Source organism: Brassica oleracea, chromosome C1 (assembly GCF_000695525.1).
Source record: "Brassica oleracea var. oleracea cultivar TO1000 chromosome C1, BOL, whole genome shotgun sequence".
Lineage (NCBI taxonomy): Eukaryota > Viridiplantae > Streptophyta > Magnoliopsida > Brassicales > Brassicaceae > Brassica > Brassica oleracea.
The window spans coordinates 5,085,132-5,097,914 of NC_027748.1; the positions used below are offsets into that span (position 1 = coordinate 5,085,132).

Here is a 12,783-nt window from a genome sequence, read left to right on the forward strand (position 1 = left end):
TGCATATAATTCCAAAGAGAAATCAATAGGGTTCAGGATGATCTTCTCGGTGAGAAGAGGAGCCGTCTCCCTTACAATAACAAAATCCAATAATGAGTCTTAGTCTTTTTGCAAAACTAGCGTAAAAGAAATAAAGATAGGGATGGCTTTTTATATGGAGGCGCCATCGGCTTTAGAGGAGGGAGTGAGTGATTAGGAAAAAACTTTGAAAGATATGAAAACTTCTATAAATGTCGGGAACAATCGCCTGGCTGCTCCTAGTGGGATCAACCGCCAGACTGCTCCGCATGACTGTTCCACGGGGAAGACTCCAATTCTTGCTCCTTTCTTCATGCTTCTTCCTTCAACTCTTTAGCCTACTCTAGGCCTGAAATGACTCGAAAAGGACTTGACTAACTCGATAAAACATTTAAAACAAGTTAGAAAACATATATACAATGGTGCCAAAAACACTATATATCAGTAGGGCATTCCGAGAGAGATGGATTCACAAACCAACACATGCTCTCTTCAGGTGCGTTATACCAACAAAAAAAAACTATTAGTTCGAGAAAAACGGAAGAAATAAAAAGGAGAAATTATTTGCAAATTCATTCTCTCTTGTTTCACGAAAATAATATCGATGCCAAGTAAGTCGGGAAATAAAAGAAGAAAAGATTCATTTAGGTTTGAGTCGTTTGAATCTATTTTCTTAAAACAAACTACTAAATTACATGTTTGGATCTATTTTCTTATTAATTTGATATGCTGTACAATGTTTAAGAATTATATATATGTTGCCAAGAAACTCAGAAGATTGATATAAGGAAAACATATATCTTTCACCTCGCTATAGAATTGGAGTATCTCATGATTTATACCATCCTTAACCTGTGGCGATGCTTCATTCCCAAATTACTCGTCCACGACCCCTCCACATCCCCCAAACTTACTAGTTCCTTAGACCCTCCTAATCTCAATTTAATACATTATACTTTGGTCTAGTTTATTCGTTATCACAGCTCTTACTCCAGCTGAATTATGGTATCACTCTTTGATTTATCAATGCAGTCCATCAATATAAGAGGTTATGTTTTCTTAGGTAAGGGGATCGTAATGATTTTAATGGTTTTTTTTTTTTTGTTTTTTCTTGTCAAAGACTTTAAGAGGTGTTATTGAACTAATGAATTTAGTGGAATTTAATGGAATTCAAATTTAAAGTAAAGTCCATTGTTATTGGATTGGGTATTTGTTATATGAAATTTGAAATGCACTAAAATCACATGTTATTCAATTGCGGTAGCGATACCAAACCAAAAACGACGAGTAGTGAGATCCATTGACTTTGTTAGAATTCACTTTTCTGAGATTTTAATAGCCTTTTGTATCTGAAATAAGAGTAAACAAAATACACAGCTTTTGCTTAATACTTTGAAGGAATTCAACTGTATAATAACTAGAGCAATCTCACCTTCTCAGCCGTTGATAGCGAACTTGAGATATGACCGAAGACAGAAAGAACACACTAATAGAAAGTGTCTGCAAAAACTCCTAGGCATTAGAATCCATGTCCAAATAGTAATTATTACCAAGATGGAGAAGTCCAAAATGGTCATGTTTTGTGTTATACTAACAATAGATTTGATTTACTTGAGATAAGCAAAAACAGTTCGCGTTTTGAAAAATCTGAAAATAGGAGACAACATCAATAGGTTGAAGATGACTCAAAGCAGTTTCTGATGTATTCGTAAAAAAATTCCTCTTCTTAACTGCCAAATAAGTACAGCTAAATCCAAGTGCATTTTAGTGGAATCATCCAATTTCATAGAAATACACTCAAACTTTAATTAACTGACTTAATTGTAATTCCATTCAAATTCTGTATTCAATACCAGCCCCATAGTTTAGGGGTAATAGAAAATCACGTTTTAATTTTCTTTAGTCTATCCGAGCACAAAGATAGTTTCATAAAATTATATGTAAACCAATCGAAAAAGAAAAGTGTTTTCCTATCCAATAAAGCAAAGGATCGCTTATGTTCGAGGAAAAAACTATGCATGGGTTTAGGATCTGTTCTTTTCTTGCTGTTTGCTTATGATCAAGAATCTTTTACTTGTTGCATAAAATTAGAATATTTAATGTATAAGCTAAGTTGGTGTATATATATACACAAATAAACATGCTCGATATTATTACAATCATTCTTCACAATGATTAGAATAAAATTACCAACTCACCAACACCCTTTGTACCCTACGCCTTGGGTTAGCCGTTGCAAGGGTTGCCCTCGGAGAGGTGGTTACGTCAAAGACGGTTATCGTTGCTATGAGTGTGCTATTTCCTTTCACAAAGAATGTGCAGAGGCAATCTTAGAGATCCACCACCCATCTCATCATGCACATCCTCTCTCTCTCGTTTTTAAGAGGCGCGGACCGAAAAATTGTAAGTTATGTGGAGTATATTTGTATAATAGTAAATATTACCAATGCTCTATATGTGATTTCGTTGTTCATACGGCTTGTGCCAAAAATCCACCACCAAATGTTATTGAATATCCCAAAGCCCATGAACACTCTCTTGTTATCGCAAAGGATCTTTCTGATTTCAAATGTGATTTTTGTGGAGAGGAAATTCAGGGTAGTTATCGTTACAGATGTTCTCCATGTAGATTGGAATTCGAAATCGGGTGTTCTATGCTTGCTTTAGAGATAGACTACCCATATCACCCTAAACACCCCCTTAAATTCCTCACCAAGGAAGAACATCATTTCTCTGATGGTAAATGTCTTATTTGTGGAGAAGAATTAGGATTGAAATTTTATCATTGTTCAATCTGTAAGTTTAGTGTGGATGTTAGTTGTGTGAGGGATCCTCCACCGCTTACAGTCTTATTTCCTAAGGCTCATGAACATCAACTCAGCCTTACACCAAGGAAAATATCTTTTGACTGTGATGCCTGTGGGATGGCGGGTGATCGGAGTCCTTATTCATGCCAACAATGTTATTTCATGATCCATCAAATCTGTATTGACTTACCAGAGATCATCAACGTCAACCGTCACGAGCATCGCCTTTCTAGACGTCTTCATCTAAGTCCTGAGAGTTGGGTATGCGGATTTTGTCACAAAAACGTTGACTGGTCTTATGGGGCATATTCTTGCTCGATTTGTCCTAATTATGTCATTCATTCTAAATGTGCAATACGAGATGATGTATGGGACAAGTTAGAACTGAAAGGGATACCAGAAGAACCTCAAGATATCGAACCATTTAAGGTAATAGATGAAAACTTGATATGTCATTTTAGTCACAAGGAACATTATTTACAACTCAACGAGGAAGGTATCATATCCGGTGGAAGCATTCGTTGTGAAGCATGTGTCTTACCTATATATTCTCAAGCATTCTATAGCTGCGTGCAATGCAATTTCATTCTCCATAAAACATGCGCTAATCTTTCTAGAAAGAAACGACATTTTTATGACGACAAACCATTAACTTTAATATGTTGTGACAAGATAAAGCGTTATTGTAAATTGTGTGAAAAATATTCTGAAGGTTTCAAGTATACCGACTTTCGATACTTCAATATTGATGTTAAGTGTGCCACAATTTCTGAATCTATCATCCATGAAAGTCATCCATGCACCTTGTACTACAACAACGGGAAGCGTATGAAATGCGCTTCTTGCAATAAATGGGACAATCAATTTTTTAGTTGCGATGACTGCAGCTTTGGGATAGATAAAAGATGTGCTACTTTGCCAAAAACAACACAACACTGGTACGATGAACATCTTATATTTTTATGTTACAACAAAAACAAGAGAGGAGGAGAATATTGGTGTGATATATGCGAGGAACAAATAGATACCATGATCTGGTTCTACACATGTGATAGTTGCTGTGTCACGTTCCATACTGAATGTGTTCTCGGCGACTTTTCACGTTTTATGCCGGGACGGATAGTCACATGTATAAATTGGAGGATCAAAGCGATGCAAACCAGTCCGGGTTTCTTACCACGTTGTTACATTTGTCATACTCGACGCGCAGTTCCCTTTGTTTTAAACTTATGTAATCCCCAAAATAATGTTTTCATCTGTTCTTTAGAATGTTTACTCAGAATCTTATTACCTGAAGATTTGTATTTTCTTTTATATAGAGATGTAATAACATTCATATCTACGAAACAATGAATAAATACTGTGTGTGTGTGTGTGTTTTTTTTATAGATTTTTTTTCGTGAAGCCATTTCTTACCCAACGGCCTTTCAAAGAAATCTTGGGCTTACTGAACTGAATCGACTCGTGTGTGTGTAAAAGAATCATTCATCATCATCAGTCAAAGAAACACTAATGGTAACTCTAGATCCGTCCAAATGTTCTCCATACTAAATTGATCTCTTCTTCACTTAGGATCTCCGTTTTTGTTGTTCCGGCGAGAAGGCGGCGAGTCTGATTGCGGTGGCGATGTAGCCGACTTTATCGGTGTTCACACTGACGATTGGCCTCGTCATTACCGCTTTCTTCTTCATGTAAGCTAAACTCGATCCGATCGGAACCCCAACTGATGTTATATTTGCTTGATTGGTATCAGCTTGTGGCGTTCTCAGTCCTGGATCTCTCTCCTCTTGTAACGTGTTCATTGTATTTAAAGCTTGATCAGCATTGCTATTTGCTTATATATATATAGTGTTTGGTAACAATGCATTCTCATGGAGTTGATGAATTATGTTGTGACTTATTTATTTAACTTTTGAACATGTGTGAGTTCTATATCCTGTCATGATGTATCGAAGTAAAGACTCTGGCATGTCAGTTACTGAATCAGTACTTTTGTAGGTTCACAGAATGTAAAATGATCGGTTTAGTTCATTACTAGACAGTTGGATTGTGTAATTCTCGTTTTTAAGCAATGAGCTTCAACCTCTAAGATGGACACGTGCCCTTTACATTAGTTTTTCCTTGGAGTCCGGTGGTCATATTGGACTCTTATTCACAGTTCTGGTATAGATTGAAGAAGTTATCAAAGTGTTGTATTTGTTCTTTCTTTCTCTCTAACTTACATGTTACACAACATTATTGATGCAGCTATGAAGCTACATCATCTAGGAAAAACTGTAGCCTCAAGGTTTGAGCTCGCGACTGCGGCAGTAGCATCTGTTTTCTTGGTATGGTTTCTTTCTTCGTCCTCTGAACTTTGTAATAGCTGTCTTAAACGCAATTTCGTGTGGTGAAATCAGTTTCTCTGGGTTAAATTGCAGGGATTTGGATCGCTGTTTTTGCTACTTGCTAGTGGTGTTTATGTCTGATCCTTCGTCCTCAATACTATTCCCAACTAGACAGAACTAGTTTCAATGAACAAAGATAGAACGCGATGAGACGATGACGATGGTAGGGCACTGTCAGGGAGATAGATTCACGGACCAACACGTGCTCTCTTCAGCTGCGTTATACAAAAAAAAAACTATTAGTTCGAGAAAAAACGGAAGAAATAAAAAGGGAGAGTTATTTGCAAATATACTCTCTTGTTTCACGAAAAGAATATTGATGCCAAGTTAATCGGAAAATAAAAGAAGAAAAGAATCGTTTAGGTTTGAGTCGTTTGAATCTATTTTCTTAAAACAAACTACTAAATTACATGTTTGGATCTATTTTCTTATTAATTTGGTATGCTGATGATGTTTAAGAATTATATATACTAGAGTCATTCTCACGTGTATGATGATCAACAATTGCATAAAGTTGTAAAGCACAGGAGAAAAGTTGTAAAGTAAAAGTTTGGTGTAAATCATGTTTAGAAGCGTAGGAAAATTGTTATCATTATCAAGAGCAGATATTAAGGTCTTAACAGAAAAGTGAAACTCATAAATAAGTTGGTTAACTTTTTGACGAAGATGACGTGTAGATGTGATGAGATTTGTTTGAGTTAGAGTGCCTGAAATTGTTTTAGAAAAATCAGTAACATAACTTAGTAATATAAATAAATTTATTTAATTCATAGTATAGGTAGACTACTTGAAAGTGGTGAGATATCTATCATCAGGGAATGAGTTTTAGATTTGATTTGTTTCTGTTGATAGCGAAAACACTGAATAGCAAATAAATGTGAATTATTAATTTATTAGTTAAATAACAACTTAAAACATCTTGAATGAGATGTTGAATTTAAAATTTTACTTACTCTATGGGAACGAAGACAGTTGAAGATTTCTTTGTAGACTATGGTTTTCACTTTTTGTATCGGTTTTTATGAAATATATAATTTTGTGTAAAATTTTTTCTATGTTCAAGTTGTAAGTGTGATTATGTTAAGAGAATGAGATTAAGTTTTCAAATACCAAAATTCTTTTTTTATGTTAGGGTATTTAATAAAGTGGAGAATAAGATCTTAATTTTGAGGAAATCTTAGTCGAATATATTTTGTAGTTGTTTAGAACAATGTCAGTAATTGTTATTACTAACACTTGTTTTTTTATATATATTTATGTTATATTTGAGGTTTTTATAAAAAAAAGTGTTATGGTGCAATTATAATGAATTATTATGGTTACTGATATAGAACAAAGAAAACATAGAGCTTTTGACTGAATAATATTCTTTTCTTAACCTTTACAAAGATTATTACATAATAGTTTTATAGTGACAAATAGACAATCTAGGCTAGGCAATTTGGACTATTAGAACCATCTATTTAGGACAGCTTAAAGCTTCATTGTCCTTCACATACAGATGAGAAAGCATCAAAATGGTTGTGGCAAGGTACAGTCGAGGTCGTACTATTCCTCTTTTCCGAATCTCTTTCATGTTGATAAGATGAACATTGGAGACTTGAAGGATTGGGCTTGAGCTCTCTATCATTGATGTCTTGGGCTAACATGGGGATAAGTAATGACGTTGAACTGTTGGCTAAAGAGTAATGAATTTCTTTGTCTTTCTTTGTTTCTTTTGTTTGATGTTTTTGGTTATATTTGCTTATATATTATGAGTTAGTTGTACTGATATGTTTAATAATAAGACCAAAAGGTAACAAATAACAAATCCAAATGTTAGAAAAAGGGTAACAAATGTATTATTTTAAATGGAGAAACTGAGCTTAACATTTATCTGAATTTAAACACATAATAAATCTTCATTTCAGTTAAGAAATATTAATTCATTTGTATGTAGGATACATGAGTTGTTTTCTTTCTTGGTTCTAACATATATTTTTAATTTAGAATAAGCATATGTTGGTCCGAATATAACACATGTTAATTTTATTAGTTATTTAATATCTATTTCTCTGCTTTCATGTTTTATAGTGTTTGCATCTTATATATTAAAACAGAAGTCACAACCTTGATTCATGTGTGATTTTTTTTAAAATGGACTTAACGGACCTATTTCTATAAAATCATGTTACATTTAATCTATAATCTTATCATTTAAATTTTGGACCTACCAGAATTTTTTATTGGGCTAACAATAATTGGATTTAAACAATAGATGATCTACTAGATTTATAGATAATATAAATTAAATAGATATAGTTTGATGTTGTAATACTATACCTCCATATGTTAATTATTTAAATATTCTGTCAATTTTAAATTTTAAAATTATGAAGACTTTTTTTTAAAATAACAAAAATCATATTGTCTAACAATGATTAATCTTTACTCCCTGAAACCAATGAAAAAAAATTTTAAACTATATAGTTTATTTTAAACATTAAACAAAAACTAAATTTTTAATTATTTACTCGATAATATATATCTATGAAGGAAAAAGTTTAATTTTTTAAAAACTTTCTAAATTTGTGAAATGTTACAATATCTTTGAATATGAAAATAAAACAATATTTTACTAATATTTATATATATAGTTACGATTTTAATAAAGAAATAATAATCCAAAAAATATATATAGAAGAAGATACAAATACATAAGAAAGTTTGAAACAATCTATTCAATGAAAAAATATACCATAAATTTATTATGTTTTAAAAATTGATAGACACATATATATTATAATATATATCAATTTAGAATTGAAAACAAATTTTTTATATAAAAATAAAGTAAAACAAAAATCCGTGCGGTTGCGCGGATCGAGATCTAGTATTTTATTAAAGTATAATTTTTTTGTATAAATGTGAGAACTAATTTTCTATTTATATATTGCAAATTTATTTAAAGTATGACGTTGATGGTTAAATGTTTCTTTAATGACACATCCCTTTATCTATTTTAGGACTGACCCTTTGGTATCAAGATGTGGCAAAAAAAAATAGCTACCATACGTTAATAGTAGTACTATGGGATTATTAATATTATTAATTTGATTTTTGTAAATACCATGGGATTATTATATTCACCTGTATGCATTTTTCTTTTGATTGATAATTACAGGAATCTTGTGAGTTATGACTCTTGTCGATTTGCTCTTTGTTTCCAAATTAATGCAACAAAAAGTAACAAAAGATGAAAAATGTGCTAGAAATCTTGCGAGTTATGAGGGGCTCAGCTTGGAAAACGAATCTCTCGGACTCGTGCTGGAGAATCAAGTGACCACGGTGACTTTCCTCAGCTTTAAGTTGGGACAGTTAGAGTCTTCTAAACAATTTTTTGTCTCCACTTGATTATTCCTGGCCGCCAGGGCAGAGGAAGGAGCCACAAGTGTACTTGACGGACTTGACACTCAGAGAGAGCTAACCGGCCAGGTTAAGGAGATGCGGCATAGAGAGGAGGAGCTTGGTGGTGCCACAAGTCTTTATGATGACTTTGTAGGGGTAGACAAAGAAGCTGGACTCAGAGAGGACGCAAGAGTCGAAGTGGTGATCGTTGGAGAGAGAAGAAACAATCTCACAGGCAGCAGGAGTGTGTATTTTGTCAAGCTGGGACCTGGTCAGAGTACGGAGACCCAGTCCCTTGGAGTCTTGAAAGATGCTAGGCTCAAAGAAAGAGACCTCGGGTGGCTTCTCGTAAATTCGAAACCGATTGCAGATAAGGCCATGTCACCTTGTTGTTTGAACTTGTAGTAGGAGGAGAGAACGATGGGATTGGGGAACCAAGCAGAAACGGAGCTTAACAGAAAGTAAATTATAAATTGAAAATTAAAGAAAGCAGCTATAACTATAGTGAAGACTCGGTGCGCTACAACTCAGGATGGCCTCTTAGCGCACTGCAAATAAAGAAAGAAACATTGTTAAGAAACATGATATTGTAATGGAGAGAGAGAGAGTAATGTAATGAAGGGAAGAAGAAGCTTTGCGTTGGAGTAGACAGAGATTTGAATTTCTTGATTCAACCGTTGGGGCGAACATCTTCAATGCTGTAACCGAGGGGAGCTTCGTAAAATAAGGAACTACTACTACTGCTGGACTTCTTTTTACCATATTTTGACTCCATCACAATCTCATTCACGCTTCCTGCAATTTCAAGACCAAACCATATGTATTAGATGCAGGAAAGAAAAACAACGCTTAATAGAGACTTATCAATGTTCAAAGTTTTCACATTTCAATAACAGATCTCGAATAAAAGTTCAATTTATCAGATGAGACATGATCAGAATTGTTTCATTAGATCTACAACTATGAGACTTAAAACGAATATAGGTATCTATATATGTAAACACAACATCAATCAAAACATGAGTCGTCTGATACAGAATATAATAATTGCTCAGAATGTACAAAAAACCAAATAAAATGTAAATCAATCGTAATCGTAGGTAAAGACGTTAGAGATACTTACTTTATATATAAAGATTTTGATCAAGACCAGAATTACAAATCTCTTCTTTCCAGATATGAACGAAACCTCCAGAAACTGAAAGTCAAAACAATCGAGGTTATGATAGCATCATCCTCAGGGTTGATAGGATGATTTAGAGTGTAGGGATGCTAACCTTTTTACCTTTTTATAATCGAACCTCGACTGTCCTCGAAGAGAAAAGGTGGCATTGAAGATAGATCGATGGATTTAAGAAGAAATTTAATAGGAATGACCGATGGATTTCTGGATCAGTAGGACCTAGAGGCGGAGAAGAGAGAGCGAGATGAAACTATATCATAACAAAAGCCCAAAATACAGACCCAAAACCACAGAAGCCCAAACCCAAGTAATCATTTATCGACGTGGAGGAATGCTGCAATTCTACTAGACGAATTTTCAGTCCGACGTGGACCCCCTCAGAGGGCTTTATATAGTATAATTTGATTTTGATACTAGGATGCTGACAATGTTTAAGAATTATATATATACTAGGATGAGACCTACGCTTTGCATGAGGTGAAACATGCATAAAAATCATATATTCAAAGTAAGGTAGTTCAGTCCGGATTTTGGTTTGGTCTAGGCTCAGTTTTTCAATTTTTTTGTTTATAAAAATTAGATATCATATTAAAATCATATATGTTTTAGTTTGATTCAGTTTATATACTGTTGGTTTTTTTCTTATTACATTTTGGTCTGGTTTCGGTTTAGTTTTTTGATATTTTGGTTTACAAAAATTAGATCTCATATTAAAATCATATTTATCTTGGTTTGATTTGGTTTATATACTGTCGGTTTTTGGTTTATTCAATTTTATACCAAACAAACTTAAACTATATTTATTTTTTATAATATTTTGTTAATTTAATTTTGTATAATTAAGAATCAAATTTATTAAACACTACTCTAATTTTTAAATAGAATGTTTTTTCTATTATATTTAACTATTAAAATAATTATTAAATAAATTAGTTATTATAGATTCATAAGATGAAAAAAAAAATTAACACTATACTAAATCGTAATAGTGATACAAATCGTTTATAAAGATTTCGACATTAGGTTAAGGTTGTTTATATCCCCTATTAATTACTACGAATTGCACTTATAAATAGGGATTTTTTGCACGAGGAACATTATTTACAACTCAACGAGTAAGGTATCATATCCGGTGGAAGCATTCGTTGTGAAGCATGTGTCTTACCTATATATTCTCAAGCATTCAATAGCTGCGTGCAATGCAATTTTATTCTCCATAAAACATGCGCTAATCTTTCTAGAAAGAAACGACATTTTTATCATGACAAACCATTATCTTTAATATGTGGTGACAAGATAGAGCGTTATTGTAAAATGTGTGAAAAATATTCTGAAGGTTTCAAGTATACCGACTTTCGATACTTCAATATTGATGTTAAGTGTGCCACAATTTCTGAATCTATCATCCATGAAAGTCATCCATGCACCTTGTACTACAATATAGGGAAGTTTATGAAATGTGCTTCTTGCAATAGCTCGGACTATCTATTGTTTAGATGCGATGACTGCAGCTTTGGACTAGATAGAACATGTGCTGCTTTGCCAAAAACAACACAACACTGGTATGATGAACATCTTCTCTTTTTATGTTACGAGAAAAACAAGAGAGGAGAATGTTGGTGTGACATCTGCGAGGAACAACTAGATACCATGATATGGTTCTACACATGTGATGATTGTTGTGTCACATTCCATGTTACATGTGTTCTTGGCGACTTTTCACGTTTCATGCCCGGACGGATAGTCAAATTTGAGGAGTGGAGAATCAAAACGATGCAGACCGGTCCTGGTTTCTTACCACGTTGTTATGTTTGTCATACTCGACGTGCAGTTCCATTCGTTTTAAACGTTTTTTATCCCAAGAAAAATGTATTCATTTGTTCTTTAGAATGTTTATTCAGAACCTCATTACGTGAAGATTTGTATTAAATGCATAATGTAATCCTTTCATAAGTATATATTATTTGTTGCCTCCAAGACAAGCAAATTGATTGTGATTAAACTTTCAATCTTTTTTTTTTGATGAAAGGCTTTCAATTAAAATGCTAGAAAAGTTACAGATATAAGGTCATAGGGACCTTAGAGTTCAAAATAAAACCATCATAAACTTTCAATCTTTTCTTCATTAATAAATAGAAGCCACAGAGGAAGAGAAATAGAATCAAAAGGGAGAAACCGAAACACAATATAAACATTCAAACTATGATCTTCTTTGTCTTGTTTGCTTTTCTTCTCCATCATCTCTATGTCACTCTTCGTCACCTTCCTCATTTTCACCGTTCTGTCATCGTGACGAACAGTTGGATCGTAGCCGTGCTCGCGGCAGATCACTTGCCAGAACTTGGCACCGGTCTGATCACCGTACGGGCCACCCTTGGTCTCACTCATGTTCCTGTCAATAGATACGAAGCTTTGTATCTAGGGTTTTTGGAAATGATGAATCCTTTGATATCTATGGAATCGAATAAATAATAAATAGTGTGGTTTTTTTAGATTTTTTCGTGAACCCATTTCTTACCACTTGGGCTTACTGAACCGAATAACTAAACAAAACGGGCCCATAAATTTTGTGTAAACCGGTCCGGTCCACAACGGGAGAGACACGTGTCAGTCGAAGAAACTGATTCAAAATCGTTTTCCTTATAGTTCCTCGGATCGAAGCGAAGCATAACGGAGAGATCTCTCTTGCCCTCAAAAATGGTAACTCCAGATCCGTCCAAGTGTTCTCCATCACCTCAAATTTGATCGCTTTTTTTTCACTTACGTTACGATCTCCGTTTTAATGTTGTTATTTTAGGCGGCGAAAGCGATTGCGAGTATATCTCCAAAGGCAGGCTTATTACTACTACCATTTACATCTCCAGCTTCTTCTTCTTGGTCGTTTTTTAGTATTGTCGTTACCAAAACCTTCGAACCCGAAGTCAGAAGGAGGAGAGTCCATGTCCTGAAAGTAGATATTTCCATTAAAGGGGGATCCAGATTTTGACGGATGTTTTTTTTT

The 12,783-nt window shown here is 33.9% G+C and overlaps 2 protein-coding genes and 1 pseudogene across 4 annotated transcripts in view; 1 reads left to right on the forward strand and 2 right to left on the reverse strand.

Moving 5' to 3' along the window:
• Positions 1 to 12,783, reverse strand: part of LOC106310850 (pectin acetylesterase 12-like) — a 22,758-nt gene that overhangs the window by 8,838 nt on the left and 1,137 nt on the right. The gene's annotated exons all lie outside the window — the stretch shown is intronic.
• Positions 2,466 to 11,226, forward strand: LOC106329647. The gene is made up of 3 exons (XM_013768331.1): positions 2,466 to 3,321; positions 10,903 to 10,940; positions 11,119 to 11,226. Exons 1-3 carry the CDS (start codon positions 2,673 to 2,675, stop codon positions 11,224 to 11,226), a joined length of 795 nt encoding a protein of 264 aa, XP_013623785.1. The 5' UTR covers positions 2,466 to 2,672.
• Positions 9,127 to 9,374, reverse strand: LOC106310895 (annotated as a pseudogene).

Excerpts from the sequence above, each read along its gene's own strand:
- LOC106329647 (XM_013768331.1), top strand. The coding sequence starts at position 2,673 with ATGCTTGCTTTAGAGATAGACTACCCATATCACCCTAAACACCCCCTT. Across the intron at positions 3,322-10,902 it reads TTTACAACTCAACGAGGAAG|GTATCATATCCGGTGGAAGC; the intron begins GTATCATATCCG and ends TCAACGAGTAAG. Across the intron at positions 10,941-11,118 it reads GCATTCGTTGTGAAGCATGT|GTTTCAAGTATACCGACTTT; the intron begins GTCTTACCTATA and ends AATATTCTGAAG.